This window comes from Oncorhynchus nerka, linkage group LG17 (assembly GCF_034236695.1).
Source record: "Oncorhynchus nerka isolate Pitt River linkage group LG17, Oner_Uvic_2.0, whole genome shotgun sequence".
Classification (NCBI taxonomy): domain Eukaryota; kingdom Metazoa; phylum Chordata; class Actinopteri; order Salmoniformes; family Salmonidae; genus Oncorhynchus; species Oncorhynchus nerka.
In genome coordinates this window covers 24417938-24435909 of record NC_088412.1, presented here as the reverse complement: position 1 = coordinate 24435909, position 17972 = coordinate 24417938, and the positions used below count along the sequence as shown (strand labels likewise).

The window sequence follows — 17972 nt, the reverse complement described above, 5'->3', positions numbered from 1 at the left end:
AACAAGGACGTTTCTGAGTGACCTCAAACTTTTGAACGGTAGTATTTGTTTAGTTGTTCAGCAGTCTGATGGCCTGGTGGTACAAGCTGTCTCGGAGCCTGTTGGACCGAGACCCAATGCTCTGATACTGCTTGCCAGATGGTAACAGAGTGAACAGTCCATGGCTCGGGACTGGAGCCCGTGACGATCTTATGAGCCTTCCTCAAACACTGCCTGGTGTAGATGTCCTGGAGGGCTGGGAGCTCGCCCCCAGTGATGTATTGGGCCGTCCGCACCACCCTCTGTAGAGCCTTGCGGTTGAAGGCAGTGCAGTTATCATACCAGGCAGTGATGCAGCCGGTGAAGATGCTCTCGATGGTGCAGCTGTAGAACTTGAGAATTGAGAGCCCATGAGGCGCTGTTGCGCCCTCTTCACCACAGTATCGCTATGATTGGTCCATGTCAGGTCCTCTGTGAAGAGGCACTTGAAGCGTTTGACCCTATCCATTGCAGCCTGTCGATGCCAATAGTGGTTGTGTGCTATTGCATATTTGTGACTCCAGGCCTATTCTCTGTGCTGTTGTCAGTTGGTGGAGCGTGGTCTTTCCAAGGTGCTGGTGTTGGAGGATGATGTGAGGTTTGAGCCCAGATTTAAGAGGCGAATGATGACCATCATGGAGGAAGTAGAGAAGGCCCAGCTGGACTGGGATCTCATGTAAGAACAATGTCTACAAATAGCATTGTTATGATGTGTTATTATTCATTGTGAGCTTATGTATAATGAATTGAATCACCCTCCCTCCCTCCCTCTGTCTCTCTCTCCCTCCCTCTGTTCTCATACAGCTATGTGGGGCGTAAGCGTATGCAAGTGCGTCAGCCGGAGCGTTCAGTGGAAGGGGTTAATAACCTGGTGGAGGCGGACTACTCGTATTGGACGCTGGGCTATGCTCTGTCAGCGCAGGGTGCCAGGAAGCTGCTGGCTGCTCAGGCCTTCAGCAAGATGCTACCTGTCGATGAGTTCCTCCCTGTCATGTTCAACAAACACCCCAAGTAAGGGACTGGCTGTCTGCACTCTGGCTGACACAGTCGGGGCGACAGACGGGGAGGAGAGAAACATGTGCAGTTTTATTTTGTCTTAGGGTGGAGGCAAATGTTTGCCATTTTTAATATGATCAATGGGCCCCACCCCGGTCGGTAAATCAAACACACTTTCTACAAGTTTAGATAGTCTAGCAGCCAGCTAACTGACCAATCTTTTCTTTTCTTTTTTGCTGACATGGGCTAATTAAGTGACTGCTGACGCATAACCAAATGTAGAAATTGCACCATGTGTATTCTATTATTCTAACTCTCAACAGTAAGTTGAGACCTCTACTGAGTTTTTAATTTATATGTTTTTATTTTTGCTCCGTGAGTCCATCCCTGATATAGGCTCTGTGGTATGGTGAGTGGTGTTCCTTATTGGTGTTTCAGAGTTACTTTTTTTAAAGATATTTTTTATTTATTTAACCAGGTAGGCCAGTTGGGAACAAGTTCTCATTTACAACTGCGACCTGGCCAAGATAAAGAAAAGCAGTGCAACAAAAACAACAACACAGAGTTACACATAAACAAACGTACAGTCAATAACACAATAGAAAAATCTATGTACAGTGTGTGCAAATGTAGAATATTAGAAAGGTAAGGCAATAAATAGACCACTGGAGTGATAGATGTGCAGATGATGATGTGCAAGTAGAGATATTGGGGGCAAAAGAGCAAGAAGATAAATAACAATATGGGGATGGGTTAGTTGGGTGTTGTATTTACAGATTGGCTATGTACAGGTACATAGATCGGTAAGTTGCTCTAACAGCTGATGCTTAAAGTTAGCGAGGGAGTTCTAGGTCTCCATTTTCAGTGATTTTTGCAATTTGTTCCAGTCATTGGCAGCAGAATACTGGAAGGAAAGGCGGCCAAAGAAAGTTTTGGCTTTGGGAATGACCAGTGAAATATACCTGCTGAAGTGTGTGCTACGGGTAGGTGTTGCTATGGTGACCAGTGAGCTGAGATAAGGCGGGGCTTTACCTAGCAAAGACTTAAGCCAGTGGGTTTGGCGACGAATATGTAGCAAGGGCCAGCCAACGAGAGCATACAGGTCGCAGTGGTGGGTAGTGTATGGGGCTTTGGTGACAAAAAGGATGGCACGGTGATATACTGCATCCAGTTTGCTGAGTAGAGTGTTGGAGGCTATTTTGAAAATTACACCACCGAAGGATCGGTAAGATAGTCAGTTTTACGAGGTTATGTTTGGCAGCATGAGTGAAGAAGGCTTTGTTGCGAAATATGAAGCCGATTCTAGATTTAATTTTTGATTGGAGATGCTTAATGTGAGTCTGGAAGGAGAGTTTACAGTCTAACCAGACACCTAGGTATTTGTAGTTGTCCACATATTCTAAGTCAGAACCGTCCAGAGTAGTGTTGCTAGTCGGGCGGGCGGGTGCGGGCAACAATCGGTTGAAGAGCATGTATTTAGTTTTAAAAGTAGTTGGAGGCCACGGAAGGAGTGTTGTAGGACATTGAAGCTCGTTTGGAGGTTTGTTAACACAGTGTCCAAAGAAGGGCCAGATGTATACAGAATGATGTCGTCTGTGTAAAGGTGGATCTGAGAATTACCAGCAGCAAGAGCGACATCATTGATATATACAGAGAAAAGAGTCGGCCCGAGAATTGAACCCTGTGGCACCCCCATAGAGACTGCCAGAGGTCCGGACAACAGGCCCTCCGATTTGACACACAACTCTACCTGAGAAGTAGTTGGTGAACCAGGCGAGGCAGTCATTTGAGAAACCAAAGCTATTGAGTCTGCCGATAAGAATGCAGTGATTGACAAAGTCGAAAGCCTTGGCCAGGTCGATGAAGACGGCTGCACAGTACTGTCTTTTATCGATGGCGGTTATGATATCGTTTAGGACCTTGAGCGTGGCTGAGGTGCATCCATGACCAGTTCGGAAACCAGATTGCAGTGGAGAAGGTACGGTGGGATTCGAAATGGTTGGTGATCTCTTTGTTAACTTTGCTTTCAAAGATTTTAGAAAGGCAGGGCAGGATAGATATAGGTCTATAACAGTTTGGGTCTAGAGTGTCTCCCCCTTTGAAAAGGGGGATGACCGCGTCAGCTTTCCAATCTTTGGGGATCTCAGACGATACGAAAGAGAGGTTGAACAGGCCAGTAATAGGGGTTGCAACAATTTTGGCGGATAATTTTAGAAAGAGAGGGTCCAGATTGTCTAGCCCAGCTCATTTGTAGAGATCCATATTTTGCAGCTCTTTCAGAACATCAGCTGTTTGGATTTGGGTGAAGGAGAAGCGGATGGGGCTTGGGCAAGTTGCTGCAGGGAGTGCAGAGCTGTTGGGCAGAGTAGGGGTAGCCACATGGAGAACATGGCAAGCCGTAGAAAAATGCTTTTTGAAATGATTGATTATCATAGATTTATCGGTGGTGACAGTGTTTCCTAGCCTCAGTGCAATGGGCAGCTGAGAGGAGGTGATCTTATTCTCCATATACTTTACAGTGTCCCAAAACCTTTTGGAATTAGTACTACAGGATGCAAATTTCTGTTTGAAAAAACTAGCCTTAGCTTTCCTAACTGACTATATTGGTTTCTGACTTCCCTGAAAAGTTGCATATCGCGGGGGCTATTCGATGCTAATGTAGAACGCAACAGGATGTTTTTGTGCTGGTCAAGGGCAGTCACATCTGGGGTGAACCAAGGGCTATATCTATTCTTAGTTCTACATTTTCTGAATGGGGCATGCTTATTTAAGATGGTGAGCGAAGCACTTTTAAAGAGCAACCAGGCATCCTCTCCCTCATGCATTCTCTTCAACCCATTTCCCTCACTCCATCTCACTCTCTGGCACTCTTCTTTTCTCTCCCTCTCGTTTTCTCTTCACCCCTATCTCCCCCTCTCTCTCTCCTGTACAGAGCGAGTCCCTGATACACAGGCCAGGGATTGTTCCCAGGGATAAATGGGTACTCTCTGTCTCTACACCCTGCCCTCTGCCTCTCCTTGCTCCCCTGCCCATTTTCTCTCCCTCCCTCCCTTGCTTTCCCTCCCTTTCTCTCTCATCTCTCTCCCCTACCCCACTCTGCCCCCCCTCTCTCTCCCTCACTCTCCCCTACCCCTCTTTGCCCTTTCCCCTCTGTCCTCGCCTCTCTCTCTCTCTCTCTTTCCCTCGCTCTGCCTCTCGGAGGAATGTGGGTCCGGAATGTCTCTTCCTGCTGCTGGTGAGAGGGACAGGATTCCCATTGATCCAGAGCTCAGTATGAGGGTGGGGTGTAGATGTGTGTGTATTGCTATATAAATACGCAGGAGTGAGTGTGTGTATGTATGTATATGGGTGTGTATCCGTGTGTGCGTATGCGTGCTTCTGTGTATTAGTTTGTATTCATGCTTCTGTGTATTAGTATGTATGCGTGTGTGCTTCAAAGTGCGTGTGTGCATGTCTGTGTGTGTGAGAGTATAAATCACTACAAAAATACAGACGAGAGAGAGAGAGAGAGAGTAAGAGAGAGAGAGAGAGAGAGAGTAAGAGAGAGAGAGTAAGAGAGAGAGAGAGAGAGAAAGTAGGTTAGGGATGCCCTGCAGTCTCTCCTCTGCCAACTCTGAGAGGATCTAACCCTCAGACTAAGTCCTGCCTCTCAGGGTTCAATTCCCTGGGAAGTAATAAAGGCATCAGGTTACTCTCTTTGCGCTGGCACTGTCTAAACGGCTGCAGGGGGCCTGACCTTTACCAGCTGACCTCTGGCTGACGGGGCCTGACTGATTGAAGCTGATGTGTCTCGCTCCTCTTCCCTCTCTGCACCTCTCTACAACTCTCTGGCTCCGCCATAGTGGCAGGGTAGAGTGCTCTCTGATTGTGTGTTTCTGACCTCTCTGTGATGCAATCTCTCGCCATGCTTAACTTTGACCAAGTGGTGCTGATTCTGCAGGGCTGAATTACCATACATGACCCTCTCCTTTTTGTACACCTCTATCATTTTGAATGGTGCACAAAATGCACTTTGATGACAGTTTACTATGTCCTCCTCTCTCTCTCCCTTAGTGTGTGATTCTCTTTGATGACGTGTCATATAACCCTCTTCCCCCTCTCTCCATCAGTTCTGACTTCATGTCTCACTTTGAGCCTCGGGACCTGAAGGCCTTCTCCGTGGAACCCCTCCTCCTCTACCCCACCCACTACACGGGCGAGCCAGGCTACGTCAGCGACACAGAGACCTCCACCATCTGGGACGACGAGGCCACCGCCACCGACTGGGACCGCCAGCACCAGCATGCCAGGAAGACAGAACAGCAAGGCCGCATCCACACCGTGGCCCAGAACAGTGTGACGGGTGACTCACCTCCACCCGCTGCTCGCTCCACACGAGACGAACTCTGAGGAAGAAGAGATAGACTTGTTTACACACAGACATACACATAGATTTACACACACACACACCTGGACGGAAACACACTGCACAGGCATGTGCACTGCACACACACACTCAAAGACCCAACCAACTGGATACACACTAAACTGCTCCGCTCGGTGCTCTTTCTCATTGGCTATCTGCTGGCTAATAGCATAACAGCAGGCTGAGATGCGAATCCCATTGGCTGCCTGGAGAGGGGCGGAGTGGTCTGTGCACTGAGGAATAGGAAGTGGGCTTCAGGCCCAGGACCCCAGCTTAATTTATTCCCCATCCACTCTACATGACACATACACACACACCTTGGAGAGATGCAGAGAAGGACTGGGGGGGGGGTGAACTATATGAGAGAGACTATATGCTGGACTATATGAGAGAGACGGGGACAAACCGGGACTCTGCAACATGTGGAAGACAGATATTGCTGTTGGCAGTGCAGAGATACAATTCACAAATAAATCTTTTTTTTATTGTTAAAAAGGATTAATATTGTAATTTAAAAATAACAGATGTGGTTTATGGTCAGGAATAAAGTTATCTTACAGCTGTCTAAAAACGTGTTATGTGTGTGTGTGTGCTTGTGTGCATGCAGGCTGGAGACTGACATACTGTACCCAGGAGTACTGTCAATTCCAATGATGTCACTGTCACTCACAGACACACCACATGCATGTGTATGTCTGCAGAATGTGTATGTGGTGCAAAGCACACACACACACACACACACACACACACACACACACACACACACACACACACAGAGAGAGAGAGTCATAATCATTTGCCATCAGATTCTTTCCAATATGCAGGACAGGACATGGAGGATGATGGAGGACAGTGTTCCTCTGTGGCCTTACAGTAGTAGTTAGCAGGCTGGCCCTGTTACACATGGATCAGACTACACTCGTCTGGCCTTACACTTTGCTGAGCCTGGCCTTTCATCTAACTGGAGAGGTGGTGGGATAAAGTTCTCAGCTAATAAAACGTCTTGACCAAATGTGTGTGTTTTTTTTTTCACTCTGCAGTTTGTTTGTGAGTAGGCCACAAGCACCTCAGTTATGGCTACAGTGTTTGAATAGACTATATAGACTAGCCTGTTTATTGCTGTTATTTTAATTGTATCACTAATCTAAACTTCTACACTTTTCCCACGACCTCAACCTCCCTCTGTGTAGCACAGACACATCTCCGGTCAATGTTAACATTTCAGTCTATAACACAGTTCATGTACTGTATGTCACATTTAGTGTCACCTGGTCAGAAAGAAATCCTTGTCGTAGCCAAGTCAGGTACTGTATGTATGAACAGGTAGAAAAGTTACTGAGGCATTCAGCTCACTATTCAGTACAGTACATCATCCCAGGGTGTGCACCATGCTCTGATTATAGGAACGTATAGGAAATTCCTCTCTGGGTTTTACTGTTCCTGTCTGAAGAGCTATCAGTCAAGAAGGCTCAGGCCTGCAGCGGAAACAGAGCGAGAGAGAGAGAAGACGAGAAACTGTCCAGAACAGAGGATTATACAAGACACATGATTTTCATAAAGAGACAGGCAGGGCGGATGTGGAGATTCGCTTCTGAGCCCTGAAGAACTATGTTGCTGGACGGGAGGAGGAGGAGGACGAGGCCACAGTAGCCTACAGTACAGGACAGCATTACTGCCCAGTCTGACCATTCACAAACAGCAGCTAGCTATTATGAGGGCCCAGTGTGGTGTTTGTTTGCCTTAATGGTCTAACTAACTGCAAAAATACCTGTGAACATGTTGTTATTCTGTCTGTGTTGACAGTGTCTGTCTCATTCAGCAGAAGCAGAAAGAGAGGTCATGCAAAAAGAGAGGCCTTCTAGTCATGAACAGTGGTTGAATTGGGAACTCAGAGGTGGAGGAGCCCTATTGGGGGGAGGGTTAGGATTAGGGTTGAGCCATGCTCACTGTCATCTGCCATGTCTCTCCACACTCATTTCCTATGTCCACACCCTGGCTAAACCCTAGCCATAACTCTAACCCTAGCTTCATGTCCACACCCTGGCTAAACCCTAGCCATAACTCTAACCCTAGCTTCATGTCCACACCCTGGCTAAACCCAACACTGGCCATAACCCGAACACTTAACCTAGCTTCATGTCCACACCCTGGCTCAACCCAACACTGGCCATAACCCAAACACTTAACCTAGCTTCATGTCCACACCCTGGCTCAATCCCAACACTGGCCATAACCCGAACACTTAACCTAGCTTCATGTCCACACCCTGGCTCAACCCAACACTGGCCATAACCCGAACACTTAACCTAGCTTCATGTCCACACCCTGGCTCAACCCCAACACTGGCCATAACCCGAACACTTAACCTAGCTTCATGTCCACACCCTGGCTCAACCTCAACACTGGCCATAACCCAAACACTTAACCTAGCTTCATGTCCACACCCTGGCTCAACCCAACACTGGCCATAACCCGAACACTTAACCTAGCTTCATGTCCACACCCTGGCTCAACCCCAACACTGGCCATAACCCGAACACTTAACCTAGCTTCATGTCCACACCCTGGCTAAACCCTAGCCATAACTCTAACCCTAGCTTCATGTCCAAAACCTGGCTAAACCCTAGCCATAACTCTAACCCTAGCTTCATGTCCAAAACCTGGCTAAACCCTAAACCCTAGCCATAACTCTAACCCTAGCTCCATGTCCACACCCTGGCTAAACCCTAGCCATAACTCTAACCCTAGCTCCATGTCCACACCCTGGCTCAACCCTAACACTGGCCATAACCCGAACACTTAACCTAGCTTCATGTCCACACCCTGGCTCAATCCCAACACTGGCCATAACCCGAACACTTAACCTAGCTTCATGTCCACACCCTGGCTCAATCCCAACACTGGCCATAACCCGAACACTTAACCTAGCTTCATGTCCACACCCTGGCTCAACCCAACACTGGCCATAACCCGAACACTTAACCTAGCTTCATGTCCACACCCTGGCTCAACCCCAACACTGGCCATAACCCGAACACTTAACCTAGCTTCATGTCCACACCCTGGCTCAACCCAACACTGGCCATAACCCGAACACTTAACCTAGCTTCATGTCCACACCCTGGCTCAACCCCAACACTGGCCATAACCCGAACACTTAACCTAGCTTCATGTCCACACCCTGGCTCAACCCCAACACTGGCCATAACCCAAACACTTAACCTAGCTTCATGTCCACACCCTGGCTCAATCCCAACACTGGCCATAACCTGAACACTTAACCTAGCTTCATGTCCACACCCTGGCTCAATCCCAACACTGGCCATAACCCGAACACTTAACCTAGCTTCATGTCCACACCCTGGCTCAACCCCAACACTGGCCATAACCCGAACACTTAACCTAGCTTCATGTCCACACCCTGGCTCAACCCCAACACTGGCCATAACCCAAACACTTAACCTAGCTTCATGTCCACACCCTGGCTCAACCCCAACACTGGCCATAACCCGAACACTTAACCTAGCTTCATGTCCACACCCTGGCTCAACCCCAACACTGGCCATAACCCGAACACTTAACCTAGCTTCATGTCCACACCCTGGCTCAACCCCAACACTGGCCATAACCCGAACACTTAACCTAGCTTCATGTCCACACCCTGGCTCAACCCCAACACTGGCCATAACCCGAACGCTTAACCTAGCTTCATGTCCACACCCTGGCTCAACCCCAACACTGGCCATAACCCGAACACTTAACCTAGCTTCATGTCCACACCCTGGCTCAACCCCAACACTGGCCATAGCGCTGGTTTATTGTACCCTTTTCCTACTTTTCATGCCAAGGTGCAGGGGCCTGGCTCCAGGTAGCTCGTGCTCAATTTAACCACCGGTCATGAGTAATACTGCAAGTTATCATTGATTAGAGGTATTGCCTGAATGAGAAGGACAACCAGCCAGGGGATACTGACGATACTGACTAAGGCCTAAATTCCATCAGATCATGCATTATCCGGCGATAGCCGACACCCACATAGCTGATGTTTTGGCAGTGATGGAGGTGTAATTGCGTTGGAGCTGTCAAATCAGTGTGCAGCTGCTCTTCTGATCATTGTCACGAAGCCACACCTGCCCCTCTCACATTAGAAGTTCAGAACAAGAGAGAGAGTGTTGGCTGTATAGAAATAATGATGCTCAAATAAAAAATCATTCAACTCCATAATGATGATTTCTAAGAGCCTAATCAAGGTATAGATTACATCTCACATTCTCGTGTGAAATTTTGTAAACAAGGCTGCATGGGATTTTTCTCACAGCCATATTCGCTTCAGGTATAGGGGAGAATGGGGTAAATTGAGCCAAAGGGGTAATCTGAGCCCCCCTTGTTTCTAGGAAACCATACACACAATGTATCATTTGACCAAATATTTAGGAAGAGGTCACCATTTCCTGTGAAGTCTGTGAAGTAAGAAACCACATGAATAAAGTCCCAAAAATTGATTTCCACCAAGTCAAATTAATGTATTTTGTTAGAGGTTTTATGATGCTTGTATCTAAACCAAAGTATATTATTTTAAGATTGTTTTATTAATCATTTGGTCTCTATAACCTACAATATGAGGTCCTAAACCTAGCATGAAAGTGCATTATTGTAGCTGTGTGTTCTAACATAGTCAAAATGATTGCCTTGGGGTAAGTTGAGACAATGGCAATGGGTTAAGTTAAGCTAATTGAAGCGCTGGGATATGAGGTAACAACAGGGTCTGGTCTATGTTAAAAGTGTTTTAAAAAACGTAAGCTTGTGCTAAAATATGCTTAAAATGAGTTTTAAAAGCAAGTGGTACAAAATGTGTCAACTTACCTCTCCCCTAATGCTAGGGCCCCTTGTGGATTTGACAGCTCTAATGCAGTTCCACCTATGACAAAACAAAACAACCTTTATGTGGTAGCGGCTAACTCGGATCTGATCAAATCTAGCTCTAAATCAACAACGGCTTGGGTCACTTACCCTGAGTTCTCTGTGCATTCAACCACCATATAGTACAAGGTTGCATTCTGTTTATTAAAATACTTTGGTTCACTCTCAAGCTGTGGTTATAAAGTACTGTCAGGCAAAACACATGAAGATACTCACCCAAATAGGCATTTGCAGGCCTACAGAGCCGTGCACAGAGCTTTGAGGGGATATTTATTTTCTTTAACAACACAATCACTGATCACACATTGTAAGAAAGCTAGTGCCAGTGACTTCTAGGCCTACTAACAAGAGATGATTAAAATCAGGGGAAGTGTGGCTATCAGCTGATCATAGCGAATGATGATGTAAATCTTCTAGCTAGATAGATATCTATGCTATCGAAACAAACTTGTTTTTACTGCTCCTGGTGTCTAGTTTTACAAAGCCACCTGATCCCGCGAGCTTGATCGCGAAGCGTGAATCAGTCTGGTATTTACGTCGCTTTCTAAACTCCACTCCATGGTGAAGGGAGTTTCTGATGAGCAGAGAGATGTGAATATAATGATGCCCTAATAATTAAATTCGTTTTCCACTCCTGCCTTTTCCTCTCTCTTTAGATTGGTGGATACATCTCGTTATTTTTAAACTTTTTTGAATATTCGATGGGCGGTGTTGACATCAACCACCTGTATTCAATGGAGATGTTATGCTACTAGCCTCATGCCATAAATATGCATAGCCATCTTGAGAAAACTTTCTCAAAGTTTGCCGGGATGCCAAGTGTCCTACTTGTATCAGTACACTCTTAACAACCTAAGTAAGTATTACGCAACTTCTATTCAATCAAATAAACCTCATGTAGCAAATAAGCCATAACATTTTTTTGTTGACCAAATTCGACACTCTCTCATTGACCTCTATACAAAAACTCCTCGCTTGGTGAGCTCTCATTGACCTCTATACAAAAACTCCTCGCTTGGTGAGCTCTCATTGACCTCTATACAAAAACTCCTCGCTTGGTGAGCTCTCATTGACCTCCATACAAAAACCCCTCGTTTGGTGAGCTCTCAATGCCACCTGCTGGAGAAGACAGATTTTTGACCGTTATCCCTCCCACTTAGCCTCTTCCTCTCAAGCAGAGACCAGGCTTTGATGAATTCAGCTCAGACATCGATTCGCCCAAGATCAATACAAGAAAATTATAATGATGCAACGCTTACCTTGTACCTACGTTTGTCCTCTAGTTGAGTGCCTTTCTTTGTTTGCTGAAATCCATACTTTTTCCATAAACATGATCAAATACAACCACCTTTCTTGTTGAGATTCAAATGGCACACTCGCATTTGCTCTGAGTTGCCATCTAAGAGCAACAGCAATCAGGGGCGGACTGGGACAAAAAATGTCCTCTGGCATTTTAGTCACACCAGCCCACCTCACCATGCACATGACACATAGCATAGGCAGTACACTGTACCAGTGACCAGTGAAAAACATAGCCCTCCACCTTTTTTAACCAGCTCATGTAAAAACACAGATACAACTCACCACTATAACGGTGCCTCTGTTACCTCCGTGTTGTGCAGTCTGACTCTGTATCTTCTCTGCTGTCACTCAGTCTGTCACTCCTAAGTGTAAATTGCTATTACATATAAAGCCAACATATTAAGGAACTGGCAGTATATCCGCGTCTCTATGTTTTCTTCCTACCTTCACTCACCACTGAGCTGTCTTTGCTAAGGCTAGTATCCTTTCCCACGGCACTGGTACAAGAAGACCATGACACGCCCCCCCCGAAGGGTTAATTACTATTACATATATAGAGCCAAAATATTAAAACTGTCAAATATTAAAACTCTCGCTCTGTTCTCCCGACCTCCACTGCACTTGACTACTGCAGCAGCAGCAGCTGAGCTGTCTGTGGTGCTAAGCCTAGCATCACTGGGACCAGAAGACCAGGGGGCCATACTGTCTGTGGTGCTAAGCCTAGCATCACTGGGACCAGAAGACCAGGGGGCCACACTGTCTGTGGTGCTAAGCCTAGCATCACTGGGACCAGAAGACCAGGGGGCCACACTGTCTGTGGTGCTAAGCCTAGCATCACTGGGACCAGAAGACCAGGGGGCCACACTGTCTGTGGTGCTAAGCCTAGCATCACTGGGACCAGAAGACCAGGGGGCCACACTGTCTGTGGTGCTAAGCCTAGCATCACTGGGACCAGAAGACCAGGGGGCCACACTGTCTGTGGTGCTAAGCCTAGCATCACTGGGACCAGAAGACCAGGGGGCCACACTGTCTGTGGTGCTAAGCCTAGCATCACTGGGACCAGAAGACCACTGTCTGTGGTGCTAAGCCTAGCATCACTGGGACCAGAAGACCAGGGGGCCACACTGTCTGTGGTGCTAAGCCTAGCATCACTGGGACCAGAAGACCAGGGGGCCACACTGTCTGTGCTGGGCCCAGCTATCTCGAAGAGTAACACTTTATTTAAGGATCCGTAATAAACAGGCATTTATAAGGCATTTACAAACTGTTTGCTCATTATTTATTAATCATTACTCCTACATTTGTAAATGTCATTAAGCTGGTTATTCACACATCTATATATATTTCCTTAAGCAACCTGGTTTGTGTGCTTATTCTTTACCAGTTACTGAAGGAATGTCTACCAATGGCATGTCCATCTTTTTGTGCAAAATTTCACTGGTCACTCAAAACATTTATAAACATATTAATAACATGTAAATAGCACTCACTTAAGGAACGCAAAAATAGTTTACTAATGAGTAGTAAATTATTTGTTAATGTGGGGGTAATGATTACTAAATGGTGAACACACAATTTATAAATGCCTTATAAATGGTTTATTATGTCAAATCAAATCCAATCAAATTTTATTTGTCACATACACATGGTTAGCAGATGTTAATGCGAGTGTAGCGAAATGCTTGTGCTTCTAGTTCCGACAATGCAGTGATAACCAACAAGTAATCTAACTAACAATTCCAAAACTACTGTCTTATACACAGTGTAAGGGGATAAGGAATATGTACATAAGGATATATGAATGAGTGATGGTACAGAGCAGCATACAGTAGATGGTATCGAGTACAGTATATACATATGAGATGAGTATGTAGACAAAGTAAACAAAGTGGCATAGTTAAAGTGGCTAGTGACATAAGAATGCAGTCGATGATCTAGAGTACAGTATATACATATGCATATGAGATGAATAATGTAGGGTAAGTAACATTATATAAGGTAGCATTGTTTAAAGTGGCTAGTGATATATTTACATCATTTCCCATCAATTCCCATTATTAAAGTGGCTGGAGTTGGGTCAGTGTCAATGACAGTGTGTTGGCAGCAGCCACTCAATGTTAGTGGTGGCTGTTTAACAGTCTGATGGCCTTGAGATAGAAGCTGTTTTTCAGTCTCTCGGTCCCAGCTTTGATGCACCTGTACTGACCTCGCCTTCTGGATGATAGCGGGGTGAACAGGCAGTGGTTCGGGTGGTTGATGTCCTTGATGATCTTTATGGCCTTCCTGTAACATCGGGTGGTGTAGGTGTCCTGGAGGGCAGGTAGTTTGCCCCCGGTGATGCGTTGTGCAGACCTCACTACCCTCTGGAGAGCCTTACGGTTGAGGGCGGAGCAGTTGCTGTACCAGGCGGTGATACAGCCCGCCAGGATGCTCTCGATTGTGCATCTGTAGAAGTTTGTGAGTGCTTTTGGTGACAAGCCGAATTTCTTCAGCCTCCTGAGGTTGAAGAGGCACTGCTGCGCCTTCTTCACGACGCTGTCAGTGTGAGTGGACCAATTCAGTTTGTCTGTGATGTGTATGCCGAGGAACTTAAAACTTGCTACCCTCTCCACTACTGATCCATCGATGTGGATAGGGGGGTGTTCCCTCTGCTGTTTCCTGAAGTCCACAATCATCTCCTTAGTTTTGTTGACGTTGAGTGTGAGGTTATTTTCCTGACACCACACTCCGAGGGCCCTCACCTCCTCCCTGTAGGCCGTCTCGTCGTTGTTGGTAATCAAGCCTACCACTGTTGTGTCGTCCGCAAACTTGATGATTGAGTTGAAGGCGTGCATGGCCACGCAGTCGTGGGTGAACAGGGAGTACAGGAGAGGGCTCAGAACGCACCCTTGTGGGGCCCCCGTGTTGAGGATCAGCGGGGAGGAGATGTTGTTGCCTACCCTCACCACCTGTGGGCGGCCCGTCAGGAAGTCCAGTACCCAGTTGCACAGGGCGGGGTCGAGACCCAGGGTCTCGAGCTTGATGACGAGCTTGGAGGGTACTATGGTATTGAATGCCGAGCTGTAGTCGATGAACAGCATTCTCACATAGGTATTCCTCTTGTCCAGGTGGGTTAGGGCAGTGTGCAGTGTGGTTGAGATTGCATCGTCTGTGGACCTATTTGGGCGGTAAGCAAATTGGAGTGGGTCTAGGGTGTCAGGTAGGGTGGAGGTGATATGGTCCTTGACTAGTCTCTCAAAGCACTTCATGATGACGGAAGTGAGTGCTACGGGGCGGTAGTCGTTTAGCTCAGTTACCTTAGCTTTCTTGGGAACAGGAACAATGGTGGCCCTCTTGAAGCATGTGGGAACAGCAGACTGGTATAGGGATTGATTGAATATGTCCGTAAACACACCGGCCAGCTGGTCTGCGCATGCTCTGAGGGCGCGGATGGGGATGCCGTCTGGGCCTGCAGCCTTGCGAGGGTTAACACGTTTAAATGTCTTACTCACCTCGGCTGCAGTGAAGGAGAGACCGCATGTTTTCGTTGCAGGCCGTGTCAGTGGCACTGTATTGTCCTCAAAGCGGGCAAAAAAGTTATTTAGTCTGCCTGGGAACAAGACATCCTGGTCCGTGACTGGGCTGGGTTTCTTCTTGTAGTCCGTGATTGACTGTAGACCCTGCCACATGCCTCTTGTGTCTGAGCCATTGAATTGAGATTCCACTTTGTCTCTGTACTGACGCTTAGCTTGTTTAATAGCCTTGCGGAGGGAATAGCTGCATTGTTTATATTCGGACATATTACCAGACACCTTGCCCTGATTAAAAGCAGTGGTTCACGCTTTCAGTTTCACGCGAATGCTGCCATCAATCCACGGTTTCTGGTTTGGGAATGTTTTTATCGTTGCTATGGGAACGACATCTTCGACGCACGTTCTAATGAACTCGCACACCGAATCAGCGTATTCGTCAATATTTCCATCTGACGCAATACGAAACATGTCCCAGTCCACGTGATTGAAGCAGTCTTGGAGTGTGGAGTCAGCTTGGTCTGACCAGCGTTGGACAGACCTCAGCGTGGGAGCCTCTTGTTTTAGTTTCTGCCTGTAGGCAGGGATCAGCAAAATGGATTCGTGGTCAGCTTTTCCGAAAGGGGGGCGGGGCAGGGCCTTATATGCGTCGCGGAAGTTAGAGTAACAATGATCCAAGGTTTTACCACCCCTGGTTGCGCAATCGATATGCTGGTAAAATTTAGGGAGTCTTGTTTTCAGATTAGCTTTGTTAAAATCCCCAGCTACAATGAATGCAGCCTCCGGATAAATGGTTTCCAGTTTGCAAAGAGTTAAATAAAGTTCGTTCAGAGCCATCGATGTGTCTGCTTGGGGGGGATATATACGGCTGTGATTATAATCGAGGAGAATTCTCTTGGAAGATAATGCGGTCTACATTTGATTGTGAGGAATTCTAAATCAGGTGAACAGAAGGATTTGAGTTCCTGCATGTTTCCTTCATCACACCATGTCTCGTTAGTCATGAGGCATACGCCCCCGCCACTCTTCTTACCAGAAAGATGTTTGTTTCTGTCGGCGCGATGCGTGGAGAAACCCGTTGGCTGCACCGCATCGGATAGCGTCTTCCCAGTAAGCCATGTTTCTGTGAAGCAGAGAACGTTGCAGTCTCTGATGTCCCTCTGGAATGCTACCCTTGCTCGGATTTCGTCAACCTTGTTGTCAAGAGACTGGACATTGGCAAGAAGAATGCTGGGGAGTGGTGCGCGATGTGCCCTTTTTCGGAGTCTGACCAGAACACCGCCTCGTTTCCCTCTTTTTCGGAGTCGTTTCCTTGAACACCGGATCCGCGTCGCGGAAAACATATTCTTGGTCGTACTGATGGTGAGTTGGCGCTGATCTTATATTCAGTAGTTCTTCTCGACTGTATGTAATGAAACCTAAGATGACCTGGGGTACTAATGTAAGAAATAACACGTAAAAAAACAAAAAACTGCATAGTTTCCTAGGAACACGAAGCGAGGCGGCCATCTCAGTCGGCGCCGGAAGTATAATATAAGTATATGGACCCTTAAAATAAAGTGTTACACATCCTAGTTGTGAATGAATAAACACATATGTTATACAAAGAAGAAAATCCCTGAATAAATGTTGTATATACACTGAACAAAAATATAAATGCAACATACAACAATGTTAAAGATTTGACTGAGTTACAGTTCATATAAGGAAATCAATCAATTGAAAGAAGCCCTGATCTATGGATTTCACATGACTGGACAGGGGGAGTTTTTCCCCCACAAAAGGGCTTTATTACAGACAGAAATACTCCTCAGCATCCCCCCCAGCCCTCCTCAGACAATCCCGCAGGTGAAGAAGCTGGATGTGGAGGTCCTGGCTGGCGTGGTTACACTTGGTCTGCGGCTGTGAGGCCGGTTGGACGTACCGCCAAATTCTCTAAAACGATATTGGAGGTGGCTTATTGTAGACAAATGAACAGTCAATTCTCTGGTGGACATTCATGCAGTCGGCATTCCAATTGCATGTTCCCGCAAAACTTGAGATATCTGTGGCATTGTGTTGTGTGACAAAACTGCACATTTTAGAATGTCCTTTATTGTCCCCAGCACAAGGTGCTGTGCAATGATCCTGCTGTTTAATCAGTTTCTTGAAATGTGGTAGATGGATTATTTTGGCAAAGGAGAAAATACACATTGATGAATTATTATGCATTAATTCAGTGTTTTGTTGAAAAATATGATGACTTGCATTTAATACAAAGCAGCCCGAAATGCCAGATGGTCTGGTCCATTTGTAGCCCAGCGGGCCGGTCTAACTTGAGTTTTTTGCTCAAACTGATCATTATCTGGCTAATAATGGAGGCCTCAAGGAAAAGAATGGGCTGGTATGTTAGAAATGCCAGGGTCGATTTTTCTTCCCAGTCAGACCCTGCTACACCCACATTTGGTGCAATGTGTGAGACGTTGAGGAAGGTTGACATTGTTGGTTTATTGCACAAGTGATAGATTTTGTATTAGTTTGTCCTGTGCCATTTAAAAAACTAGACATTAATTGTGAAGACAGTGAAATGATTTTTGGATCCCCAGGATTTAAAACATTACAGGAAATATTGCATGATTGTCTCCCTCTTTCATGCTCCTGAGGCTATGTAAAGATCTGAGTATACATTTGAATCCGACTGAAAGAGTACATTTTTTTTTTTTGTGGAAAATTAGGAGTATGCTTTCCCCCTTCCCAGATTATTTCTGATAAAATTGCAGTGTTCACCCCATCCAGTAGGTGCCGGCATGCACATCTAATGTATGTTTCAGGGACCAACATAA

The 17972-nt window shown here is 46.3% G+C and overlaps 1 protein-coding gene across 1 annotated transcript in view; it reads left to right on the top strand.

Annotated features, from left to right (window-relative positions):
- Positions 1 to 6431, top strand: part of LOC115144941 (procollagen galactosyltransferase 2-like) — a 29913-nt gene extending 23482 nt beyond the window's left edge. The window contains exons 10-12 of the mRNA XM_029686097.2: positions 567 to 694; positions 823 to 1029; positions 5124 to 6431. Of these exons, the coding sequence (XP_029541957.1) occupies positions 567 to 694; positions 823 to 1029; positions 5124 to 5403 (615 nt within the window). The 3' untranslated portion in view covers positions 5404 to 6431. The remainder of the gene's footprint in view (positions 1 to 566; positions 695 to 822; positions 1030 to 5123) is intronic.
- Positions 6432 to 17972: the final 11541 nt, after the last annotated feature.